At 42.3% G+C, this 27909-nt stretch overlaps 2 protein-coding genes and 1 pseudogene across 2 annotated transcripts; all 3 read right to left on the reverse strand.

Annotated features, from left to right (window-relative positions):
- Positions 1-5642: 5642 nt before the first annotated feature.
- LOC147445122 (uncharacterized) lies at positions 5643-8969 on the reverse strand (annotated as a pseudogene).
- An 11920-nt stretch (positions 8970-20889) lies between these two features.
- Positions 20890-22603, reverse strand: LOC147445123 (uncharacterized). The gene has a single exon (XM_086527596.1). It carries the CDS (start codon positions 22468-22470, stop codon positions 21406-21408), a length of 1065 nt encoding a protein of 354 aa, XP_086383722.1. The 5' UTR covers positions 22471-22603; the 3' UTR covers positions 20890-21405.
- LOC147445124 (uncharacterized) lies at positions 22499-23251 on the reverse strand (the record flags this gene model as incomplete). The annotated part of the gene is made up of 3 exons (XM_086528171.1): positions 22499-22637; positions 22741-22789; positions 22954-23251. Coding segments are annotated over 3 exons (486 nt in total), but the record flags the coding sequence as incomplete, so codon positions are not given.
- Between the last annotated feature and the right edge of the window lie 4658 nt (positions 23252-27909).

The following is a 27909-nucleotide window of genomic DNA, read 5'->3' on the forward strand; positions in this document are numbered from 1 at the left end:
ACCATAATACAAAGCCTTTTGGAGGGGGGACCGGCTCCATGCAAATGTGGTCCTCAGCTGTTGTCAATTGCTTAATTTCTCTCTCTTTTGAAGTATTGTTCATGCTATCTAACTAGGTGTTATGCTTTTTGTTTCTTTCTCCACCCAAGCACTCTTGTTAATCTCATTAGGAATCTACTCTAATGAAATACTCACTATGTTCATGTTATTTTCTGCTACACACAAGTTACTAGGCCATTAAATGTTACATTGACAGAAACAACACAATTTGTAAAGTTTTGAGACAATGAAAAGTGTACATTTTTTAAACATTCTTTGAGCGGCACAAAATGTGTCTGTATTAGTCATTTTGAAGAGTACATCATGGTTTGCATGGCATCAAAGCTCATTGCGTGCATAAGGTATGTGACCCAGCTTTCGGTGGAAGCAATTAAGTGAAGTGTGTTTGAGAGGGACTCCTTGCACAATGTTGTTTTCTCCTTGCGTCTTGGAATCTGAGAAGAAGAAAAGAGTTAGTTTTTATGTCTTAATGTATGAAAGACAATCAAAATTCATCCATTTAGTAAGCACCTTTCTATTGTTGAGACTGGATGCATATAATTTCGGCAATAGTGGAAGTTCTTGACATGTAAGATCTACCATGAGCTGTGCAAGAGTTGTGCTTGACATTGTCTCCATCACAGTAAGTAGGCTGTCTCAAAAGTAGAGCTCCATTGATAAAGGTTTGTTCTCGAGGGTAGACTCTGTATCTTGGTGAAGTGGAATAAGCTGCCCACTAAGAAGATGATATCTAAAATAGTAAAATGACACTACAAAATTTTGAGAGCTTATAATGAACTTGCAAATTATGGACTTCTTTTGCAAAATACAGATTTTATCCTGTGAGACTGTTTCCTATCCCAATTATCATCTAAAAAGTCCAAACAGCTCTCAAACTTGCAAATGAACATAGTTGCGGTAGTTCTTATTTGCTCATCAAAGAAGAAATCTACAAACACCTCAAGAGGCATAAATAGTGCGAGCCGAACTATTTTTGTGGCAATTGTATACTTGAGATGGCAAAGACCAATCCTTGCTGTCAAAGGATGGAAGTGACAAAGCAGCTACACGACCCCAACCAAAGAAATTTCTCGGTTCCAAATATGACATATCATAAAAGAAGATTCCATCATTTGCAAGCTCTTTGTGTTGTCTTCCTCGGTACGTTTGCTCACCAATAAATGCATGGAAAGCATAAAAAATCACAACTATGCTCCCAATTGGTTGCCAATTCGTCCTATTCGATGGATAAATATCTGAAACATACCAAAGATGATATCCACCACTTAACCTTTGAATATAATCATGCACTAAGTGAGATGCTCAAAATAACTTACAGCTAGGTCGATACCGTGGAAAACTTGGAAGAGATGTTGGCAACCTTAAGTCTACATGCTAGAAAGCATGTTGTATGAGGACCTCTTTCACCCACTTGCTTTGTGCACACACTTTAAACTCTTTAACTTGTCCCTTGAAAGCCTCCACAAAATCATTGCGTTGCCTTCTGTTCCTCCTCCTAGTTTGCAGTAGTACCCAACTTCCAATATTTATTCGAGATGGTATCCATGCTTGATCATCTGTAGTATAACTTTAAAAAATGCTAACAGAGTCAATGGTAGTGCTAGGCCTTGGAGAAGTAGTCATGGTGTGCACTAGAATACACAGAAAAGTTAGCGCACATATGAAAAAGGGAAGACGTTTGAGAGGGAGTAGAGCTACTCAAAGTCATATTTGGGCAGGAACATAGATACTAGATAGAGTCTTCAATGAAAGTTCTGAAATTCGTCGGTACATAGTTAGTACGACTTATGGCATTTATGCCTTTTAAGCGTGAAATTGTGCAATTTGATGAACAAAAATAATATTTTCTCCCTTTTTTCTAGTAGAGCTTGGCTTCAAAATGTTAGCATCTTCCTCATTGGTCGAGCACCAGTTTCTCTCTAGAACTGAAAGGCCCAAAAGCGAGTCCAACTTTCTCCTAATGGCTAGTTGGCTATGCAATGAATCCTTTGGTTGATCCTTCATCAGACTAGTGGCTCTAGCTTTGGCTAAGTCTAATCTCACTTGCCGTGTTTCATTTACTAGAATTTTCACTGCACTGATTATGGACTCGTCGAGGCCAGATGATGCCTTTTCCTTCTGAGATTTTTCTTGCCATATGCTTTGGTGCCACAATTACAACGCAAAAAATTGGATGATAGGCTGTCAAATGTATTTTTATTGATTATAGTGCTAAAAGAAAAGGTTATAGGTTGTATCATCCACAAACAAAGCGTATTCTGGTTTCACAGGATGTTGTGTTTGTGGAAGATTTTGTTCACCCCTTGCTGTCATGTACTAGAGACAATAATGTAAGTTCACAGGAACTTTATGACACTTTGTTGCCTCTTTTCAGTGGTGGAAGTTTGAATGTAAATTCCAATGAGGCAAATGTACAAATCAGCCTATTATTGATGCAGGTACATGATGCACTTGATGAGGAAAGGACAAAAAATGAGTAGGCTAGACGTAGGCCAAAATGCCTGGTGCATACATTAAATGTACAGATCAACCTATTACTGATGCAGATGTACTTGATGAGAAAAGGACTGAAAATGAGCACGCTAGAGGTAGGCCAAAATGCCTGGTGCATACATTGCATGACAGCAAATTAGATGCACCTTTGTATAGTCACACTCATTTAGGCTCTTGGCATGCATCTTATGCATCAGATTGTTATGCTTGGTTGTGTCTAGCTTACATGATGTTGAGGAGCCTCTTTCTTTTGATGAAGCAGAAAATTCAAAAGATTGGATGGTTGCCATGCAATCCAAATATGATGCACTTATAGAAAATGACACATGGAATTTATGTGTTTTGCCTCCTGTCAAAAAGGCCATTGGTACAAAGTGGGTTTACAAGTTTAAGCGCAAGCCAGATGGTGAGATTGATCGCTATAAGATTCGAATTGTTGCAAAGGGTTTTGCGCAACAAAAAGGCATAGATTATGAAGAGACTTTTGCTCCGACTTGTCGTATGACTACTGTGCATTTTTTGTGTGCATTGGCATCTCATTTTGGTTGGGATGTACATCAATTAGACATTGTTACTGCTTTCTTGAATGGTGACGTATTTGAGGAAGTTTATGTCACGCAGCCTCGTGGTTTAAGAAAGGACAAGAGGATAAAGTGTGCAAATGTAACAAAGCTTTGTATGGGTTGAAGAAATATCCTCGTGCTTGGTATGAGAAGGCTGACACTCATTTGGTCAAACGAGGCTTTCGTAATAGTCCGACAGAAAGCACATTGTATGTAAAGCGTGAGGGTGATGTACTTCTCATTGTGGTTCTCTACGTGGATAATTTGTTGGTCATTCGACCAAATGAGATACATATTGCTAAAATATTTATCTCACCATTTCTAGGGTCCTGGAGTGCAAAAAATGCCAAAAAGGGGGTGGCCACAAGGGCGCGGAGATGAACCATCCAGGACTTCTGTCTGGGCCATCTGTGCACCCTTGTGGCCACCTCCTTTTTTGAATTTTTTGGCCTTGTATGCCCTCCAAGATACCAAAAAATGTTAATATTTAGTGAAAGCATATGTTTATGCAACATGACAGTATAAATTCCACTTCTTTCTTATATTGAGTTGTTGCTTTAAGCAAAAAGGACACCACTTATTGAAACACATCACCAATTTCAGTAATATTTACAAGATTGAGAGATCACAATTGAAAAGAACGTACAAGATAGAGAGGCAACTCAAAATATATTTTATTACTTTTAAAAAGTTGAATTTACATCATACATTTGAGGAGCTCATAATTTTATTTGCCATTTCCTGGCGCCTCTCTTGCACGTAAGGCAACTCCTCAGCCAAGAGGGAGTGCGCTATCGCCGCCTGAGGGTCAGTTGAGCCAACGAAAGCATGTATCCCTATCTGGGTAAGCACTTTGCCATGGAAACCGGTGCCAAATGCTATGCATACAAGGGATCTACACACTAGGAACACAAGATGTGCAATTTGAGCAATGGTGCACAAACACAAAACCTTTCTCAGAGCTTTCAATGACCATGTCATGAAATGGACTTGGGAAGTAAATTCATTATGTACAATGGCAACATCGCCAGGGGGGAGTTGTCCTATGTAATGTGCATGGGAAGACTGAGGTCCAAAGACCGTCCTGCCTGCCACCCGTCCTTGCTACAGAGTCATCAACCTCCAGGACTTCTTGTCATAAATGAGTCTAAGAAAAAGACAATGAAGGGTAGAAAAAACAACATGGAAATTAGGATAGAGTTTACCTCTTGCTTATTGACGTCCTCCTCCCTGTTGCCCTTTCCACCCAAGTTGACACTTGATTTGATTGCATCTACGATCTTTGGATCATCAAAGGGGGGGTTCTGCTGTGGAGTAGGAGTCCTAGCGGCCACAACCTTGGCTTATGTGGCCTATAATTATTCCTCCACCACGTGCAACTGCTCTACTGCTAGGACCTTTGCACACACAATTGCAATAGTGTCAGTAACAGAGTCCCCAAGTGGTAAGAGCTTGCTTTCAAGGGCATATGGCACATTGTCTAAGGGAAAATGGGCACTAGTGCATAGAATGCTCAAGCACTCATCCATGCATAGAACAATTCATCCCCATCCACTATCACCAAGGAGAAGCGACTGATTTCTACCTCTAGGATAGCCTCATCCATCAGTGGCACATCCACTAGTCACTAGTGCCCGCAACAATGATGGATTTCTCAACCACTTCCTCAAGCCCCCCTGAGATACTCGAGCCAAAGTGCCTGGCCTTCAGCTGCAAGGTTCATGGGGACACCCTCCTACTCCTTGGCGTCCTTGATAAAGGACCCATCCTGAAGGTGTGGTAGGAGAAGCTCCTCGAAATCAGGTTCCTCACTCACAAAGAAGATGAATGTTGCCAGCCAAGAAAGGTACTCCACCCCCAACTTGCGCTTCTTGATCATTGGCACCCCTGGGGCTTGCTGGTCCAAAAAATGGCTTGCATCGGTGGTAATTTCTTGGAACCGTCTCAACCGCTTGGAGAATGGGTGATCCCCTTTGTGTACGTAACACAAGAGATTGCGAGGCACCCAGATTCGTGCATGTGGGGAGATAGATACGGAATATTTTATGATGTGTCCCTCCATGAACGCTGAAATCTTGGCAAATGCGTCCATGTGGAGGGCAATTGTGGCATCAAGGTCAGGGAGACGAGTAAAGAAGGTGTGGAGGTCTAACTTCCCCTTGTAGTTGGTGTCCTCAAGGAAGAGGGTGCAGCGTGACAAAAGGGTGGATGTGGGTGCAGATGCAGAGACTGTGGAGGCGTCCATATCTAGCCCGGGGTGCAGACAGAGAGTGGAGAAGCTCAAGGGTTGCGAAAGTGAAAGTTTGAATGAGTTATGAAGCCCCCCTTTTATAATGGTCTCTTTTTTAAAGAAGACACTTTTCCACAAAAAAAAAGGCACTTTCACAAAAAATGAACTTTCATCTCAATGTGATGGTTCGATTTCAATAATAGCTAAAGATGGTTCTAAAACAAGTTGCAAGATGGCTATTGTAGAGTGAAAAATCATATTCAAAGTCTTAAATTTGCCAAAGCAAATCATATTGATTACATAGGGGATTGTTTCCAAAACTGCAAGAGTTCCAAGAGTGATATCATAGTTCCATCCATGCCCCAATCCTCGTGGACCTTCAATTTTTCTTCCATTCTCTTCCCAATCTATGTACATTCATTGCAATAAGTAGCCAATGATCATCAAACTATGATGGAGTGAAAATGTGGTGAAAGGATTCTCACCTTGTGACCTTGTAAACGAAATTGCACTTGTGGAAGGTCCTCAAAACCCATAATAGCCAAATGCTCTCGCACATTATTGAGAGCCCAATGCTTGTTCACTTGAACAGTCTCCAAAGCCTCGTTGGGCATCCTCATTGCAATGTCAAAGCTTGCAATAGCGCCATTTACACTTTGTAAGGGAGTCCACACTCCAAGCTTGCACATCCAACGATCATAGTATGTACAAGGAGGTGCGGGGTTTTAAATAGCGCATCCCAATACCTGAAGCTCCAACCTTACAACAATACCTATCCCCATTGTGCATGCCCTCCACAAAACCCCACTCCTCGTCTAAAAGCCTCTCTAAATCCCCATAATGCACATCTTTACATACAAGCATTGCGGTAGTCTCCACAAATCCAAACTCTCTAAACATATGCACGAAACAATGAATAGGCAAACACAGACTCAAGCCCACCGACTTAGAAGCTTTAGAATATTTCAAGGAGTTTTGAACATCTATTATCATTTTTTGCTTGAAAGATGCTACAGACCATAAATCTGGATGTGGCTACTCCATACTTAATAAGGATGATACTTTGATGGGTCAAGCTTTCCAAACCCTTGTGTAGAAGTAGGCACAATATAGGAGTGAGAATAGAATCTTTGAACCAGTTTAATTGGGCAAAGTTGTGCAAAAATTGTTACTCCAATATTTGCATGTATAGCACTGAATGTGCCGAAGAGGCTATGTAGTGGCTTCTCCTCCACCAATGTGGATGGAAATATGACTATAAATGCATGGCAAATTTTAAGTATGAATCCATAAAAACATTCCACTGTGATTTCACACCTAGCTTTGTATTCTCAAAACATGTACTTCCAATATGTTGGAAATCGAGTTGGTTGTTGCAATTGCATGCTTGACATTGAGAAAACATGTTCCACAATGGCTACAGTCCCCTTGTCTTTGCAATTCTTGAAGCCAAGGAGCTTTCCTTTCCAATGATGATCCAAGTTTTCACAATTTCGCACACGATGAGGGCCAATAGCAGATGGTTGCATGTATACCCAATCACCTTTGGTGAACTCTTGTGGCACCTACTCATCATCTATACCTCCTGTGTTGTGGCATGCAAGTGCTGTGACCTCATCCTTTGGCCGCCTTTGCGGAGTAGACCTAGCCATGGGTGAACAAAGAAAATTAGGAGGAGGAGGAGGACCTTGCTTGTTGCTACAATGTAGGTGGGAGAAAGTGAATGAATTTTCTTGGTGTGCCAATGAGAGGTGGTAGTCACAGAGGGGGAGAGGAGTGTTGTGGCAATCAAGATAGGAGAAGGTGGATATCCGTTGCTTGGTGTGGCAATGGGAGGTGGAAGGGGTGGAGAGAGGAGATTCCTTGTTGCAGCGATGGAGATGGTGTAGAGAGAGAGTATTGGAGTAGAGGGTGTGTGACGGTTGCAACCAAGGAGGGGTTGGAAAAGACGTTCTAGAGAGAGAAAAACACTTTTTGACCGAGGAATAGTTTTGGAGGGGCTTTGGATAGTAAAAAATGAAGTTTCAAAAGTTTTTGAAAAAATTGAATTCTAGGGGTTTTGGGTGCACGTTTTGAATGTTGGAGGTAAAAAAATGCTTTTTTGACCATAATATAGGTTTAGTGGGGTTTTAAGAAGATAAGATTAATTTTGAAAAAAATTAAAATTTTAGGATTTTTTCAAAACCAGATAAGAAAGGAGTGAAGTTGGAGGTTCCAGGTGGCCCACCCCCCACCTTCTCACTAGGTAAGAGGCCATTAAGAAGTGTAAGACTACCTTGTCCCCCTACTTTTTTGAGGGCATAGAGTGTGTCCACCACCCTCTTCTCATTGGCTGGCCTCTAATTAACTTTAATCTTAAAGGTCCCCTAGAGGGTTCATATTTTTCTTAATGGTACTTGTGCTGGTCTCATTTTCTTTTGAGCCACTTGTCCCATCTACTTTCATCGCTTCAAGATTCGTCAATGTAATCATTAAGAAGTCCTTTTCCTTCTTAAAATGGTGAATCCTAATTCCATAGTTATTTCATACATGCCCATAAGCCTTGCAATACGTGCATTGTGAGCATTCATAAGATCTATGGTCTCTCCATTTGCATTTTGAACACAAGATCTCCACCTTTTTTACTGACAACCTTGTCTTAGCCATTTCAACAATTTGTTTTGACATTTCTTCTAGCTTTCTTATCCACAACCCCTTCTTCTTGCCTTTTCCTTTTTCATCTAACCCACTCTCAGATAAGCTGGAATTTGTATTGGAATCCGACCTTTAGTCAATGTCTCACTAACAATAGAATCCCTCTTCTTATGGCTCTTTTCCTTTTTAGCTTGTTGTTCTAGTTCAAGCGCTCTTTGAACTAGGTCGTTGAATTCCTTTGTGAGGGATGGAACCTCTTGTTCTCTTAACTTCTTACTTTTAAAGCCATTAAGGAATCAACCTCTCATCCTCTTCTTTGATGGAGGTTCCTGTAGTTATCTTGTCAACTTCTTAATCTTCTCTACATAACTTATGACTGACAACTTGCCTTGCTTTATCTTATCCAGCTAGCACATTATGTATTCATCTCCTCTTTTATCATAATACTCTATGCAAAATACTTTGGTTAACTTATTGTATGATCTAAGCAGAGTGACTGAATAATTGGAGTACCACTTTTTGGCTGCCTCCTTCAATGTTTGAGGAAAATAGTCTCCCCATTCATCCTCATCGATATCCTTTAGCTCGGTATACTATTTGAAAGCTTGGATATCTACGGTTGGATCGTCTTCCTTTCCCCATTTGAAGACTAAAAATGAGATTTTCAGGTCAGTAGAATGTTAATGGTGACTAGTTTTGGTTTTGTGAGCTGGCTTCCTATCTTTGGATTTTCTTTTACAATCATGATCTGTATCATCTTTTCAATCCTCATTATCATCAGTCTTAGTCATTGTGTCTTCTTGAGGTTTCCTTATTGATTCATGCCTCGTTGATCGATGACTTTGTATGTTGCCCTCACTATCCTCAATATGTTTCCTACCTTGATGAGATCCATGCGATTGAGTCCATTGTTCCGCTCTCTTTGCACGTCTTCTCCTTGAATGGTTCGAACGTTGAGAATCCCTTGATTCATAAGCTGTTCGTAGCATCGAGGCACATCGATTTCATTCCCAGGTTCTCCCCCAATATCAAAGCCTCATTGTGACTCTTCATGGATAGTGCAGACACGGTCTAGGTCATCCTCTCCATGTTGCCCTCATGGTGTGCCTAAAGCCTATTGGTTGGCCTCTCAAGGGGTCCAACAATAATTTACCTGATCAAACTAATTGTGTATGCATTTGTCAAGTCCTCTCTGTCAAAGGGGAAAGGGGGACACTTGTCCTCAGGCTAGCATGGTTGCTTGATATGCACTCTGCATGTGATTGGCTAAGCTTGTAGGGGTCCAATCAATTTGAAGCTTGAGCTACAATGAGGGTTCGACCAAGGAAGCTAGGGGCTTGCTTGTAGGGTATACTCTCCCCCCCCCCCCCCCCCCCCCCCCCCCCCCCCACACACACACACACACACACACTCATTGTGTGAAGTGCAAAGTGCAAGAGCTCCATCTCCTTCTCCGAGCTTGTTGAGAAGTTGAGAGCCTACACCAACACTCTTGGCTATGGAATGCAAATCCAACCAAGAGCCATGCTCCAATGCTTAAGCTTTCCATCTTATTCATCATCATTATTATGATATTATGCTATACTATGAAAGAAGAGTGATGATAAGTGAGGAACTATCTCTTTCTCTATGGTAGTTCTTCTTCCTCTTCCCTACCCCCATTCCCCGCTAGCTCTCTCCACCCACGAAGGTGTTTGAGGCCTTGGGACTGAGGCCGGGGATGGTTAATGCTTTTACAAATTTTATGTTATGCTCGTGATGCATGAAGCTTTTCATCTTCATTGCATCACCTAGGTCACAATGAACACAAAGATTGTATTGTACCAAGTCTCTCTTTATGGGAGAATCTATAATACAAAAGCCTATTGGAGGGGGGATCTTCGGCTCCAAATAAATCTGGTCCTCAACTATTGTCATGCTCTCTAATTATCTCTCTTGAGAAAGTATTGTTCATGCCAAGTTAATTAAGTCTAATGGTTATGTTGCTACCGCTAATTAAGTTCACCGTCTATGTTCTCAAAGTAGTCTCATGAAAATTCTCACTCTAATTCTCTTTATTCCGCTATCCTCAAAGTTCATAGGCTATTTCCATTACATTGGTATCAATGCTATTGGTTTCTCTTTTCTTACTTAAGAAGAGAGGTCCTTAAGTTGTCCATGAAAGTTTGGACCTGTTCATTGCAATAGGGTAAGTGGGACACATATCTTTTATCTTGGTTGAAAAGGACTTAGTTGGAGACACACTGGGAACTATAGTCTTAATAATGGAGTCTCTCGGGGCTTGCCTTTGGCTTAACCATTATTGAGTTACTAGCAAGCTCAACAGGAACCATAATCAACCGGGCAATGTTAGACCCTGTCCACTAGTCTTTGCAATCAATAGTGTCGAAAGCACGGGTGTGGCTTCTTGAGAACCAATTTTCAAAGGTAAAGAAGAGCAGCGACTAACGTTTTTAAGGGTACCAAAGCAGAAATAATTTATACATAAATTTAATTAGCATGGTTGACAATAATCAAGAGAGTAGAATGATTATTGACAACTTTGATTTTGCACATGAATGTGCTAATGATGATGCCCCCATGTTTGTTAATTATCTTGTTACTAGGTCGCAACAAGCTATGGGAAACCTTGCTTTGCAAGATGAATTTACTCAACAACTTCGCGCTTATGGGATTTCCCTTCCTCTCCAAGAGGAGAGAGAGCTTAGGAGGCCTCTTGATAAGACTCCCATAAGAAAACTCTCTCCCATGAGAGAGGAGGAATCCAAAGAATGAGAAAGAAGAGAATCACTAAGTTTCTTTGAAGATGTGGCTCCACAAAGATGGCGGTCTAGACGATCCCAACTTCTCTCAAGAGAAAACGCCCCACCCATAGTCCTTCTCTACGTCACTCCAAAAGGAAAGAGAGGAAACAAAGGAAGAAAAAGGCAAGAAAGAGGTCACCCTCTTCTCGTTCTTCTTCACCTTTCTCCTCTTCCAATGAAAGCAACAACTATTCTCCTAGAGAATACAAGAGGAGAGGACATCGCAAATCCTACCCTACATGGCAAAGGTCACAAAAGCTCAAGAAATTCAAAGAGGGAGGAAAGAATATCTCTTTTCTCACCTATGATGGCACCTTTGGTGCTACCGACAAGGTATTGGCCTTCAATCAACAATTCAACGCGGCCTTTGGAGACGAGGGCTTCACAAAGTCCTCCAAGGTACACCATCTAGCTATACACTTCCAGAAATCTGCTCATCAATGGTGGGCTAGTCTTTGTGGCAATGGCGAGGCCCCAAAGACACGGAAAACTCGTAGAGTTTTCATCATGAAGCAATTCCTTGCAAGCGATGCAAAGGACAAAGTGCTTACCAAATGGCGAAGTCTTAACACTAGAATGGTAACCTAACAGGACATAAAAGTGTCCTTTCAGGGTTTTGGGAAAAAATTCCAAAACCATAGTAGATCCACTCATTTTGAAAAATCCTTTCATGAGCTTATAGTTCAGTAACTACTACATATGGAAAAATTGAGAAACTTGTAATTTTTCTCATCCCTTGGTCACTACAAGCCTCCAAAGTTGATGGACCAGTGCATTTTGCCCAAAACAGCAATTTCTTACGGTTGATTGCATATAAATAAGAGTGGAGATTTTTGTAGGACATGAGATAAAATGCCCCGTTAACTTCAATGGGTTGGTGACCAAAACATATGGTTGCTTTTACCTGACTTATTTTTTTGGGGCAAAAAAAATAGGTACAAAAAAGTTGCATTTTTGCCATTCTGCGGACCTATCATCAAAGTTTCTATAGTCACGCTCGATACTATATACATGTTTTCTTAGTTCCCTTTGGGCCTCTGGATTCAAAAGGAGCCATGGAGGATGTCAAAAGGATAATGGATATCTTACAATTGGAACCTTGGGGGCAATGATAAAGTGCTAAATACAGCAAACATGAAAAAACTGGGTTTAGCATTATGACCTCTAGAAACCCATAGAAACTACTCAATATCTAGCCAAGTTTGTAGTCTATGATTAGATATGGTTACTACCTACAAAATACACACAATTGGCCTAAGAAACTAGCAATATTGAGAAAGTTATACTTGCTACTCTAAAATGTATCAGCAATCAAAAAACTCAACCATCATCATATACTATGCTATATAGCATATTAGGTCCCCCAAAACTCAAGGAAGATTAGCTTTATGTTATACATTACACTTACACAAGAAATCCACCAAAAAAATCATAAAAGTGCTAATTTTGGCCAAAAAACAAGATTATGCAATTCTTGTAAATTGGTCATAACTTTCAATTTTAACACTTAGCTCTCCCTACAAGCATCAAAACATGTTGAGAACTATGAAGGCCTAACCTCTAGCCATCTAAACCTCACAAACATGAAGTTTAAAGTGGTATAGTTTCCAAAAATTGAAAAAAAGCCAAAAACAGGACCCGTTTTTTCACACAGTTTAGGTTCAGAAATGTTGTGCAAGAGTAAGGTTAATGGTGAGATCGATAGTAAAAAAAAAATGCTAAGTTTTTTTCAGCTCATAAGGCAACTTTGTGGATATATAGCACCTAGAAATTCATTTTCATACTCTTCAAATAATTCAAGCAAAATGGTCACTTAATAGGACACAAAAGTGTCCAAGGACATAAAAGTGTCCTGTTACCATTCTAGTGTTAAGGTTCTCTCCAACGAGTCTATCCTCAAATATGTGGACAAGATTTGGGATTTACATCTCAAGGCTACCATCTTTCAAAAGATAGACGTCACCCAACAAAAGCAACTTATTCTGTGCGGGATTACTTGAAGAAATGGCCAAGTATGTCAACTCTCAACGGCGTGGTTCTATTGTTGAGTAATGCACCACACTATGGTTGCTTCACACATAAATTTTCAAAAAGGGGCTAAAAGGAATGTCAAGCCCATAGAAAATAAAGATCGATATGATGCAAAGGGGACGAACTATGCCCAAAACTCTTCCAAAGGAAATTCCAACAACAACAACACTCTGTCCAAGGAGAAGGGAGTTTACAAAGGTAAAAATAAACTCTTTCTTGAAGAGCTAGAAGATTTTTGTAAGGACCACAAATGTTTTAAGTGTGGGAAGCAAGGACATGGCTATCATTCTTGCCCCAAAAGAAATGCCCACAATGAGATCTAGAGCTTCCACAATCGAAGCTCCAAAAAAGGATTCTCATTGCAAAGGATCACCTCTCTCCTATGCTTGGGGAAAGGTAAGGGAGCATGATTCCTTCATTCTATTTGACCCTGGCTCTACTCACAACTTCATATCAACGGAGTTGGCCACTAAATTGGGCATCAAGCTTTTGGGATATGAGATATTCGCTCATGGAGCTTTCAAGGGAAAACAAGCCTCCATTACTCTCTTGATTGGGAAGCTGAGGCTCCATGTCCAAAGCTACGTCGGCAAAGAAGACCTTTTTATCTCTCCTCTCCAACATGAGGATGTTATCCTAGGGGTACCGTGGTTCAACCGCATGGCTGCCAACATGAAGTTCCCTGAAAGGAGAATCTACTTCACCTACAAAGAAAAGAGCATGTATATAGATGCTAATGAGTCCGATCGTACTATACCACTTGTAAATTCACATGTTTTTGATAAATTAATGAAAATCTCAGTTTCCTTGTACATGATTCTTGTCAAAGAGTCTCTAAATTATGCTATTGTTTTAACAAAGCTAAGTGTTAGGAATAAAGACCGTGTTCTGTACAATGAAGTTCCCTGAAAGGAGAATCTACTTCACCTACAAAGAAAAGAGCATGTATATATATGCTAATGAGTCCGATCGTACTATACCACTTGTAAATTCACATGTTTTTGATAAATTAATGAAAATCTCAGTTTCCTTGTACATGATTCTTGTCAAAGAGTCTCTAAATTATGCTATTGTTTTAACAAAGCTAAGTGTTAGGAATAAAGACCGTGTTCTGTACAATGTTTGGTCTTTATGAATATCTTTTCATGCCTTTTGGTTTGACAAATGCTCCAGCCACGTTCAATCATTTGATGGAGAAAATATCTAGACCCTACTGCAAGTTCACTAGAGTAATCTTTGATGATATCATCATCTACTCCAAGTCCATGGAGGAGCACAAGCAACATCTCTAGGTGATATTCAAGCCTTGAGGGAAAAACAAGCTTTTTATCGATCAAAAGAAGAGTGAATTCTTCCTTCAAGAGATCCAATACTTAGGTCATATTATCTCTCAGGATGGTATCTGTATGGATCCATCTAAGTTAGAGGTAATAAAACGCATGGCCTAATCCAAGGAATCTACATGAGCTAAGAAGCTTTATCGGTATGTGTGCATACTATAGACGCTTCATAGCAAAATTCTCTCAAATAGCAAGACCATTACATGACTTAACAAAGAAGAATGTTAAGTACTCATGGACTGCTAAAGAACAAATTTCTTTCGACAAGCTCAAAGAGAAGCTTACCTCCCAACCAATCCTTATGTTTTTGGGTCTCTCCAAAGCCATTTGAGGTCCAATGTGATGCTTGTGGTGATTGCCTTGGAGCAATCTTGCTTCAATAAGGGCATGCCATATCATATGAGAGTCAAAGGCTCAATGCCGATGAACGGGTCTTGCACATATATGAAAAAGAGCTTTTAGTTTTTCTACATGTCATAGACACATGGAAGCACTATTTATTGGGGAATCCATTTATTTTGCGAACAGATCATCAAAGTCTCAAGTACTTCATGACGCAAAACAAGATCTCCCACAAACAAATGAGGTGGACAAATTTTCTTTCGCAATTTTATTTTCACATTGCTTACATTGTTGATAAGCACAATCAAGTGGCCGATGCACTTTCATGATGACCACGAGTCAATGCGATGTCTATAGCAACTCACAATGATCTATCTTCTATGATAGATGAATGTGCTACAGACCCTGACTTTAAAGATATAATGTTAGCCCTTGCATTAGGGAAGAAAGAAGAACCATTCATATTGCAGGATGGTTATCTTCTCCATGGAAATAGGCTATGTGTTACCCACTTCCTTCGTGAGAAAATCATGTATGAATCCCATGCTCCTCCCTATGCAGGGCATAGAGGCATTCAACCTACTCTTCGAGGAGTAGAGACGTACTTATAGTGGTCTACCATGAAAGTAGATATACTAGAGTATGTTTCAAAATGTGTGGTATGCCAAAAGACCAAGTATGATAGAAGGAAGCTACCTAGGTTACTGCAGCCATTTCCAATCCCTAATTCACCATGGGAGAGTATTTCCATGGATTTTTTCTTTGGATTACCGAAGTCTATCCATGGGAATATGGACAACAGTCGACAGGTTTAGCAAGCAAGCACACTTTATTCCTGTCAAAAAGACTATTAAGTCACACCAAATGGAAACTCTCTTCATATCTCATATTTTCAAACACCATGTATTGCCAACATCCATCATGTCAAATAGAGATCCTAGAATGATCAGTAATTTTTGGAAAGGTCTCTTTAAAAATCTAGGTACAAGATTGAATTTCTCTTTGGCCTATCACCCACAAACGGATGGCCAAAGTGAGATAGCCAATCTTACGATTCTCAATCTACTAAAGACTTATGCTACAGAAGTAGATCAACACTCAAAATGGGAGAAGTACTTACCCTTGCAGAGTATGCCTACAATAATAATGTCCATACTACTACGGGAAAGGCACCTTTTGAGATCATAGTGGGAAGCCCTTGCTACTTAAAGTACATGGGAAGATCTTCGTTGCTGATGAGTATAGCCGTGACCTACAAGAATCTTTCCAAAAGATTAAGGAGGCTGTATCCATCTCTCAACAAAGGCAAAGGGCTACTGCTGATAAGCACAAAAGGGCCTTAACATTCAAAGAGAAAGATTGGGTCTTACTCAAGTTTCCCAAGGCTCGATTAAGGCAAACGATGGGCAAACACCCTATGTTCCATCAAAAGTACTATGATAAACTAGCAAAAAAATACTATGGTCCTTTTCAAATCTTGAAACCAATCAATGACATAGCTTATCAACTCAAGTTACCCAACCATTGGCTCATACACAAATCTTTTAATGTGAACCTACTTAAGACCTACAAAGGAGAGCCACCAAGTGAACCAATTATTGAAGACCCCCCAAAAATCGAAGACCAAGAAGAGGTGCTACAACCCGAAGCTATCCTTCGGCATGAAGACAAGGTACTATGACATGGTAAGATTATCCGACGGTATCTTATTAAGCTAAAAAATTATCCTTTTGAAGATGCTAGATGGATGCAAGAAATACATCTTAAGGATAGTATGAACCTTGTCAATGCTTATAATGCTACATTAGAGTAAGAAAATGTACATGTTTCTTGTAAATGATCAATGTTTTTGTCTTATAATACTAAATCTCTTTTTCTTGTGCACGAATTTAAATAGTATGCACGCTTAGAATCATGTTATGTTGACAACGTCTCTCAAACACCAAGTAGAAATTGTCACTCTACTTTGGAACTATGATATGGACTCAAGAGCAGATATGCTTGCGACAGCTAAGTCTCCCAATCCCCAAATGGATTAGTAATCTATCTTGGAATGATGTGGTGGGGTAAAAAGGGATCCTCTACCAGCTAAGATTATCTAGCCAACCCAAATGATTTTCTCTTATTAAAATGATCATTTAATGTGGGAGAATAAACGGGAACAAGTGTTAGAATATAGACATGTGCTTATAGATCTATCTCAACACGGGGCCCAAGGTTAAAGGGATCCAAATGAGAGATGGTCTGTCAAAGAGAAAGGCTAGCTAATGGAGATTAAAGACCTTAGGGTTAGCTTCATTAAAGACCTCCAAAGGTTAGTGTTAAAATGTCCTTAGACCTTAGGCAAGCTAGGGTTGTGCTTGAAGTGGGAACCCGGTCCAAGCTTGAGGTGCTTGTCGTGCTTACTGACTAAGGTGCTTGAGGTGCTTTATGACTAAGGTGCAAAGGTGCTCCATGACTAAGGTGCTTGAGGTGCTTAAGGTGTTCAAAAAGTCAAAAAGTATCCCTACTCATGGGGGGCGAGCCCTTATTGTAGGGACACGAGAGAGAATACACACACCCTCACACAAGGCAAGCCTAGTCTAAAGAAGAAACAAGGACACATGTCAAGTTCCTCTCCATGTTGCCCTCATGGTGTGCCTAAAGCCTATTGGTTGGCACTCTAGCTAATTAAATTAATTGTGTATGCATTTATCAAGTCCTCTCTCATAAAGGGGAAAGGGAGACACTTGTCCTAAGGCTAGCATGGTTGCTTGATATGCACTTTGCATGTGATTGGCTAAGCTTGTAGGGGTCCAATCAATTTGAAGCTTGAGCTACAATGAGGGGTCGACCAAGGAAGCTAGGAGCTTGCTTGCAAGGTATAACCCCCCCCCCCCCCCCCCCCCCCCCCCCCCCCCCCCCACACACACACACACACACACACATTCATTGTGTGAAGTGCAAAGTAAAAGAGCTCAATCTCCTTCTCCAAGCTTGTTGAGAAGTTGAGACCTACACCCAGCACTCTTGGCTATGGAATGAAAATCCAACCAAGAGCCATGCTCCAATGCTTAAGCTTGCCATATTCTTCATCATCATTATTATGGTATCATGCTATGCTATGCAAGAAGAGTGATGATAAGTGAGGAACTGTCTTTCTCATATGTTACTTCTTCTTCCTCTTCCCTACCTTCATTCCCCGCTAGCTCTCTCCACCTTCGAAGGTGTTTGAGGCCTTAGGACTAAGGCCGGGGATAGTTAATGCTTTTAGAAAGTTTATGTTATGCTTGTGATATGGATGAAGCTTTCCATCTTCATTGCATCACCTAGGTCACAAGGAACACAAAGATTATATTGTACCAAATCTCTCTATTATGGGAGAATCTATAATACAAAAGCCTATTGGAGGGGGGACCAACTCCACATAATTCCGGTCCTCAATTGTTATCATGTTCTCTAATTCTCTCTCTTGCAAAAGTATTGTTCATGCCAAGTTAATTAAGTCAAATGGTTATGTTGCTACAGCTAATTAAGTTCACCCTCTATGTTCTCAAAGTAATAAAAATGCTCTCTCTAATTCTCTTAATTCTGTTGTCCTCGAAGTTCATAGAACATTTCCATTACAGGTCCAAGGTACTAAGCAATGAAAGTGAGAAGTTCCTAAAAATGAGTAGTAAGCCCCTATTTATAGCCATCGAGATGGATCTCTAATCGATTGTGTACCGTATCAGTTACCGCAATAAGTGGCATGGGTAACTACCAGCCCAACCGCCCATTTGAATATTTGTATGGAGGTTGTTCCCATTGTTTACAATGTGTCATGCGAAGAGGTGGCGGCTGAAGAGACAGGTGGCCCATCAATAGAGATAGAAGATGAACCAGTCGTGTTAATCGGACCATCCGATGATGAGGAAAGAAAAGAGATTATGGGCCCGTTTGATGAGGTGCACAATAAACCAGAGTTACTCGCTAGTCCTGCTTTGGAGAAGCCGAATGAAACCTGCCGGCCTGACTCAAATACAAGTGGTGCTTAGGACCTTAAGGTCAATTGACCTTATCAGCCATGTTGCTAAGGTTTCGGGTTCTACTACCAACACTGTCATTTTTCTTATTTTAAATAAAATTTGTGATTCTATCTGTTCTTCCTATCGGCATTATGCTCTTTTTGCAATGGCTTAGCGGTCAAGGGGGTGCCGTGGCAATGCTCTCTCCTTGGTGGCAAACCCAAGTCAGCCTGGGGGGGAGGGGGATGAAGTCCATAACATCAAGTTACTTTTGTTACAATTGTCACACATGAAGCACAATTTATTCTCCCTATGTTGCCTTATTCATGCTTGAAACTTCACCCATTTTAGCATGAGCACCAAGTTCTTAGCAAAAGATAGTGACGATACTTATCTTTACCATTTTTGCAAGCTTGAAAGAACTCATATTGTGTAGATCATTTTCTCTCCTCTGTTCGCAAGAAGGCGATGGCAAAATTTGGAAGATAACAAATACTCTGAGCACAAGGATGAAGGTGGCTGCAAGATCAAGTGTAACCCATTTTCATGGTCGAGTGTGCAGTGTGACAATGTGTCCCAAAGAGTTGCTAATGTGAAATCTCCACTCTATGTGCTAAACATGGCTAACTAGGGTTGGACGACTAACAAAATTTGTGAATCACAAAAAACGCAATTCCAACTCAACGTCTAAAGTATAAGTGAACTAAAGAAGTGAATCAAATTGAAATGAGAAAAAGATGGGCTCATGGTGCTTAATGTCGCTCTTTTTTTTAATGTGGACAACTATGATGATTTTCTAAGAAAGATTCATCAAAATTCAACAATTGAGGATTTTTTTTTTTGGCAAGACCGCATTCCTTTTAAATGAATCTGTCAAATGACCGTAGGACTTACAAAATCATCCTTACATCTATAGATATAGTGTAAAGAAATGGAACTATAATTTCATGGACTAATAGTAGTGTAACAATTTACACACATGGCACAAAAAATAGCACTAAATCAAATTACGCTGTTCAGCATGTGCAGGATTGATGTGCAAGACGCCCTTTGCAACATATGGCCGATAAGAAACTTACATTCAAGTATCCATTAGGAAGGCATGATAGTTCAAACCACAAAGTCTTCACACACAATTTAATCTTTTGGTTAGGTTAATTGACAATCAAGGCTTTCCAACGTGCTCTTAGCTACATATTTTGTGTGGCCACTGACTCTTAGCTCCCAAAAGTGAGCACTACTTGCATAGAATGCCTACTTTTAAGCAATCCAAATCTTCACAACCTGTCCGAAGTGGACAAACATACCTCAGATTTCAGAAAAGCATGTGGAACCGTGTCTAACAATGGCCTACACGATCTATTATCAAGTGGATTTTCTCCATTCGGAGACACGCTTCAAATTTAATGAGGCCACCATGAATCCTTTGGATCACCTATCAAGAGAGCATTATTGTCAGTCTAATGTTAAATTCAACATGTACACATGTACCTTATCTTTAAACTGAGAGTTCCTGTATCATTAAATCTGAAATGCATTTTCAGCCCACATACTCTGACATAAAAACTTCCTAGATTCAGATTTGCCTGAATTCTTGAACTTCTAAGGCCCATAACCACATGCATGCACTTTAACTCGATCATTATTGATGTCTCTGTCTGGGTAGTACAAGCCTTTGCCTGGTTTACTTGCAAAGGTTGTCAAAGCCATCAACAATTATGACTTGACATGTACATACTTCATCCCATTTTTTGGTCCAAACATGATCGGGTTCAAGTTTACGGTGGCAAATTGCAATAGATCTTCGCCAAGTTCTCTCTCAACCATCAGCATACAATGTCTTTCTCCCTTGAGCATGTGAATGTGAACAGGATTCCAAATACCAACAATTTTGCAATGCTTGTCCATCACAAACACCATCAAAAGGTTGGCTCTTGTAGCAACAGAGATAGCTGTGACTTCACCCACAAATAAAACATAAGATCAGGGACATTGAAATCAGTGTAAGACCACTAACCTTAAGGTGGGCCTCAACAGCTTTACATGATTTTATCTTTGCTGATGCCTAGACATGACTATGTAAAGCATTGTCCATAGCAAGTAGTGATTGGCAACGGTGAAACTCTTCTATGCAACAGTGAAGACCTTAAGCAAGCCAACAATCCCCAATGGTTATATCTACCATAGGCAAAGTAACCAGCGTACACGATGCATACATGAAAAGGGTACGATAACCATGGAAACTCCTTAAAAGCTGCAGCAGAAACCAAATGCCCCAGTTCTTAACTCCACCAGTAGGAATCAAGATAAAAATGACCCACTGGTCTAAACTGTACCGTATGGCCTCGCAAGTGATAGGGCAGGCAACACGTCAGCACCTCAATAGCAATGAAAACTCCACGCATATTTGGCACAGAAGAAATGTTTTTCAATAAATATGAACCGTTTTATTCGAACAAGAGTCTCATTGAGAAACACTGCAATCATACAGTTCCCTCCGAAGCTTCTCCTTAAATCCGATAAAAATCTTGACATGCATTGAGATTGAGTTGATAAAAGAATGCAAGAATAACAAGGTGCAGGAAAGAACGAAAATCTACACACATAAGAAGAAGCCTGCTGTGAGCATTGGGGTGTGTGCTATGCACAGTAATGGAAAAGATGACCAAGCGCTTCCCGCATTCTGCAGAAGACTGCACAACCATCTGCAGAGATGTTCACTGATTTGAGCTATTGACATGGACACATTTGTTCACTTTCTTAGTGGCTCCCAGGGATACGCTTATGACCTGTGTGTTGAGCTATCAAAATTCACCACATGGGTTGCCACTCACAGTGCAAACCGCCTTTCCAATAGGTCACGATATAGCTAGCATCACCTGCAAATGTGTTGTAAATGATAGCCCTCATCTGAGAACCTTCTCAGACAGTATATTCCCTCTCTATCATTGACTGCGTCCGAGTACTTCCAGCTGCCGGGACTCTGGAATTTCCAATGGTGGTGGTTTGCAATGTCTCTCCATGATCTGTTTGGTACTCCATCTTCGCAAACCTTGCCTTTCTCCTGCGACTAGCAATACCGATAGCCAAGAGGCTGAGCAGAACTAGCAATGCCAGCCCACCAACCACAGAGCCTACTACAATTTTCCATGTATTTGAGCGGGATGTCGGGAGACGAGGTGAGACTGCCACTGGTGCAGCAATTGGAGGGGGACCACCGACAGGTGCATTGCTAACCAATGCAAAAGCACCAAAATGTGTCACTTCACAAGCACCTTGAACCAAGTCAGTGTAGTTTACATTGGTGGAACCCCCATCAAAAGATGCGCATTTTTGGACACTGCTTCCTGCAAACTGAATAGTTATGGGCTTTGATCCAGTGGATACATTCAGTGATTCCAGTGGTTGCGTTGCATTGAGATTTGCAGCATCGTATGCTAATACAGAAAGCACGGGCGAATCCAGCACGAATGCCTGTGGTAAATCCTGGAAAAGTGTGGTATTGGCAAGCTGAGCGTACACAAGTAAAATCCTCTTTGGTACCGGCTGTAGCTTGCACCCTCGAGGTATTGTGAATTCGTTGATGATCACCCCATACCTCCGAAAGCTTCCAGACCGCAACCGTATAGCTCGGACAATTCCCAAAGGTAGAGAAGGTACAGAGATGTTGTAAATCCTTCCAGTTTTGCCACTGCCAAATTGCTCAAATGCAGCTCGTTGAAAGCTTTGCTCAAGGGCATGTCGCCCCTGCAGATCCGAATCGGAAATCCGCATTGTATGGTGGAAGGGCCCTTCCATAAAAACCTTCATCGTGTGATGCAAAGATGCTTGTAAACTATCGGCCATTGTGAGACCGGATTGCATCGAGGGCAAGACCATTCCATGTGTGCTGATTGCATAGGCAGAACCAGGGCGAGCTGATGCAAGGAGGAGACTTAAGCATAAGAAAGCCTCAATCAAAGCCCAACGAAAGGAAGAGGCTGACATTTGGCTTGAGAGGCGCGATGTTAAGCTCTCAGAACAGAAGGTACAAGTCCATGCCTGCTCTTCCTTCCATAAGACCAGAGTAGGACAAGCGATCCCCAAGGCCAATCCTGCCCCTCAATGATGTGCTACATTCCGACAGCGTCAGGGAAGCATGAGAGGGGTCCCCTCTACCACGTAACATGGGGGCCCAGAATTCGTCAGTGGATGTGACATCCTCAATGCACAGTCGAAAAGATTAGGCAGTGTAAAGGAGCAGAATCACAGCTGTACCCACAGCCGAGCGCCAACATTAGAGGGAAGAGAGCAGCGGCGGACGCACCTGAAAACAGGCCTAAAGTGTCGCCAATTAGGCCCCCCTCGACTGCTTTGCTACACACAGCCGAATTCCTCCTCAATACCAATTCACGGAAAACTAAATCTCTTACTATCACCAGGAGAGAGAGAGAGAGAGAGAGAGAGAGAGAGAGAGAGAGAGAGACCCACCTCGCCTTTCCGCAGCAGGATTGCAGGGAGGGCGTCGGCGCTCCTTCCGTGCTTGGGTTGAAGCAGAAAGCTGCCGGCAAAGCCAAGACACCCAACTTAGAAGGTGTGCTGAGAGAGAGAGAGAGAGAGAGAGAGAGAGAGAGAGGACAATGTGGCAGGCCTCAGCTAAAGAGGGCACTGGCGAATCCAATGCATTGGGGAAATCTGCCCGTTTTGAGCTGCTTGGGGTGGGGGGCCGGGGCCCGGGGCCAAAATCAAAATAGAAAATTGGAAGGAGCTCTGCTCTGCTCTGCTCATGTCACATTGCCAACAGTATGAAGTAGTAGTGAAATGCGAGAGCGTAAAAATGACATTTAACGCCCCATCTCCCCGCACGGAGTGTCGAAAACCTCATCATCCAGTCCAGATTCCTGAGGGCGCCCCTAGCCTAGCCGAGAGCTAGCCAGGACTACCTATTGGGCAGGCCCTCCACCCGCCAGGCAAGGCAAAAAGGCACGCAGACCGTCTCTCAATACCACCCCACCCGTCCTCGTCGTTGTTGTTGTGACCCATGGGCCAGGACCGTGATTCTTCCGTCCAACTTTTTCATCCTTTTCATGTACAAACTATAACTTAGGAGGGGCTGTCCCACAACCATCGCTTCTCCAATATATCTCTTTTGACTGGTGATTCAAGGTTGAGACTCAGGACACAAGAAGTAGCCCCTCAGGACTAAATAACACATAGTATTAACGAGAGGGGTTAAGGGGATCGAGGGCAGAGAAGTGCGCGCACGAAAATCAGAGAGGTTACAGCCGTAGATGGGTACTTAAAAATTAAACCCGACCACAGATTAAACCCGAGCAGCGTCTATATTTTAAATATAAAACTTCAAAAATCCGAGCCATGGGTACAATATGTGCGCGTGGGTGGGATGGTTACCCCATGCATCACAATCTGGGCGACGAGGTCCTGGGTTCAAATCGAGTCGCCGCTTGGGTTCTTTTTCGTGTTGACTTGTCGTGTGTCCGGGTTTAATGTGCCTCGAGCTCCCCGCATCCACTTTCGCGCCGTCGATCCCCTTACCTCCCCCTCTTTAATGTTATGTGTCACTTATTGTCGTGGGAAGTAGCCTACCCTCGTGATTATCTGACACCCCTTGTGTCAGGTGGGATCAATGGTCCCTATTAATTGAGGGTGGCAGGATTGGTTTTGCATCGTCCGACCAAGTGATCGTCATATGATCACAATCGAAGTGAACCCCAAGAAAACTATGTTCTCACACTCATTTCAAGAGGTGCACGATAGCTTAATGGGAGAGTCAATATCTCTAGAGGGGGAAGTGGTGGGTTCAAGTTGCGTGGGCAGACTAGACCTATCGAAATCCTTTTATTCTTGATAATAAATAGATGGTCCACATCATCTAGAGATCATGGATCGTCGATCCCACCTGACAAAGGGGTGTCAAATAGTCCCGTGAGTAGCCTAACCACCCGCGCCCGCCCTCCCCCCCCCCGTTCGTGTGGGCATCCCTCATGAACACTGTCAACTTATGTTTCAAAGTTGAGCCTCATGCACACGGAAGTTCACTTTTGATGTGCATCTACCATTGGTGCTCATATGCTATAAATTCTTCCCTTCTCTACTAGTATCGACGGAGGAATTGGGTGCATCAAGGACCCTCCACAACCTCCATTCTCAAGACCTCTTATAGTCATTGCTTGCAAATTTTGAAAGCATGTATGCTTGAGCAAGACCCCTTATTTTTGGGATGCGAACTTAGGAGGGTTGGCTTCTGGGGGTTTAAGAAGGCATTAAGTATTATACGTACTTATGCTGAGAAAGCTTCCCGAGTAGGCAACGCCCGATGAAACCGGTGAGGGTTTCAGTTAATAGCATAAGCTAGACAATTGCTAGCGGTGGATTGACGTGGTCGGAGTCATCCGACCTCCCCTTAGTGTCTAAGTGGATGCACCTCATCCTTCCACTGGGCTACCATATCTTAAAATATCGGAGCATCGTCGTTTCTGATTCTGTTGCCTGCGAGGCCATGGATCAGGAGTGCTCAGGACGGTCCTGCGATAGGGCAGACCTAGTACAGTGGTCGTTGGAGATGGTGGTTGGGTGGATCCGAAGGGCGGTACACCCTAAGGTGGGTTGCCAGGCGCCTCCGTCCCCCATGTCGACATTCTTTCTCAGTCGGCCCTTCATTTTTAGAGAAGGTGGAGGCAACCCCTCCTTGCTCGCTTCAGGGCAGAAATGGCGGCCAAGTTCAAGTCTGTTGGGAGTATGGACCTATGGAGGTTAGGGTTCGTGGTGGGAGATCGCCCCTACTCGTGGCATCCTCGGATCTCCGGCTCAGTCCTTTGCCGTTGCTTGGCCCACCATAATGGCCTGCTTCTTGGTGGCGGACAGAGTTTGGTGGTTGTTGGCAGCTGTATCCGATTGTTCATGTGGTCTCTGCTCTGTCTTTTTTTGGTCATGTTCTTCTAGCTCCGTCGAATGGAGATCCGACTCTCAGTGGCAGCTTGGGGCGGATCGCGGCATCCTTTGATGAAGCATGAAGTGATGGAAAGGGCTCCCCCCTTTTGCGACAGTAAGAGAACGTCTTGAGTGGATTGCTCCCAAAGGTGTTTCTCTGCTTTCTCTCTCGACATTATGCTCTTGTGGTTGATTGTATGTGGGTTTAGGGGATCCTTGTAAAACCCCAGTTCGTACAGTGGATTGTGTTGTTGGGTGGTTGTCCCTTTGTAATTCTTTTTGGATAGCTCCTTGGCTCATTCTAAGTGGATCGTGTTGTTGGGTGGTTGTCCCTTTGTAATTCTTTTTGGATAGCTCCTTGGCTCATTCTAAGCAGGGAGTTGTAGTAATGTTCTGAAAATATATCTCATCAACTCTATCCACTTCCAGAGACTATTGCAAAAAAAACCAAGTATGTCTCCCAAATTTTGCAAGCAGGTCTCATTAGACCGAATCTACTAAGATGCTCAAGTATGTAGTTATCTCGATGAGAGGGCAAAAACGGGGACCTGCCAAGTGGAAGAGAGAGAGAGAGAGAGGGAGATATTTTTGAGGGCAATGTGGTTGTCTCTGCCATTCCCCTTTGAAGACGTGTGTGGGTCAGATACAGATTGCACAGGGCCGCTAGGGGCAGAATCTCGCTCTCTCCCAGTCTCTCTGCGTCCTCAAGACTAACTGTGCATTGGTCCGTTATTGGAGATCTTCAGCCCGCATACCAAGGCTGCAGCCATAATGGAGAGGCCTCTGCGAGGGCTATGGCGCGCAGAGAGAGAGATAGAGATAGACCATGCATCAGATTGATGCAGATGGATGTCACATGGTATGTGGTAGGTGGCATGGAGTTGAGGAGCGCAGTGGCAAGGCAGTGGACTGAGCGGAACGGGGCAATAGGATCAGGCAGCGATGGCGCGCGACGGCCGAGGGAAGAGAGAGGAGAGAGAAACAACCTATTTTAGTTATTTTGGGGACGGAGGGAGCAATGGATCTCGCCAGATTCCGTTTAAAAAAACAATGTAGACCCAGTATACCCATTGGCATTAAGTATTTGCCAATGTGCTAGAAACCTAGGCTTGAATAAGTAAGAATCCATATTACCTTCATGCTAGTTTTCCATAGGATTTTTGACTTTTGTTCTCCTTGTGAATCCTTGCCTGAAATATGCTTTAAGGAGGCCTTTGGAACCTTGAGAAGCACCCAACCATTGTTATTGAGTTTAAGGGAGCTTCTATGCTTACCAACAACCTTTTGCTTTTGTTGTGCTTCTTCTTTGATCTTTGTAAAAGCATCATATATCATGCGGATACTCAATTGTGGCAAAGATCCTTACATGCATCCTTTGGAGAGGAGGGAGGTTTGCTCCTCTTGAAACAATCTTAATATGAAATTTACTAATTGAAATATGCACAATAGTGAGATAGAGAAGGTGCAGAAGATACGTTTAAAATTGGCGAATGTTCATCCATACCAAAGAAGTGTTTATTGCACGCACACTCTCGATTCAGCCAAAGATGCTACTAAGGCTCGTGGAAGTGAGAGAATGTAGGTAAAAGTAGTTGCATGACCTACTTTATGTGCTTTGTGGCAAGAGTGTTGACTTTTTCCATTCTCTAAGGTCAAGCCCTCCTTTCTTGGACTTGAGTGAGTGACGAAGAGCCACTCTCGACCGAATCACCTTATCCCTAGCCTCATGTCATATGTGCACAATTTTATGTAGTTCTTGTTACCATATACATGTGGTAGTGATGTGTGTGAACACACTAGGACCGCCGGGGCATTTTTTCCCTCTTTAGGAGGTTTTTCCCCCCGTGCATTGTATATACGCCCATTACTCTAGGGCTATCTATCTTTCCATTGCACACTAAGTAACACACTCTCTATTGTGTGCCTCGAGCTTCCTTCGTCTTCTCCAAGCTGTGTGTTTCTCTGCAACCCTAATTCCAACAATTGGTATCAGAGCAGGTCACGTCCTCCCGGGCTTAGTCGCCAGCTGCTCCAGCACACGCCCGCTCACTTTCTTCAATTTCAGTGAGCTTTGACGAGCGTTCGCAGGTCGACAAAAAATTTGGGCTAGCTTAAAGAGCTGTGTCCGCTCAGAATTTTGATTTGGGCTCATTTCGGCCTCCGTTTCCACTACAGGCAGTACTGCACAGGCTATTTCGTCATTTTGTGCAGAATTTCTATCAGTGCCGTTTTTTGCATAACAGGTGCCTTATAGTCTTCTACGGTTTGTGCTATATAGCACAGGTTGTTCCCGCTCCGTTTCTCCTATCTTCGGGCAATTTTCACATCAGGTGCAGTATTTACCATGGCTGACAACAACAACACAGATGTGTTCGAGATGTTTGCTGCTGAGGACAGGTTGGATGGGGACAACTACCCTATGTGGGCTTATATGATGCAACATGTTCTTGTGTCAAAGGGTGTCTGGAACATTGTGCAGGGCATTGATGTACGTTC

The sequence above is a fragment of the Adiantum capillus-veneris genome, chromosome 13, assembly GCF_014529385.1.
Source record: "Adiantum capillus-veneris isolate H3 chromosome 13, ASM1452938v2, whole genome shotgun sequence".
NCBI classification, from domain to species: Eukaryota; Viridiplantae; Streptophyta; class Polypodiopsida; order Polypodiales; family Pteridaceae; genus Adiantum; species Adiantum capillus-veneris.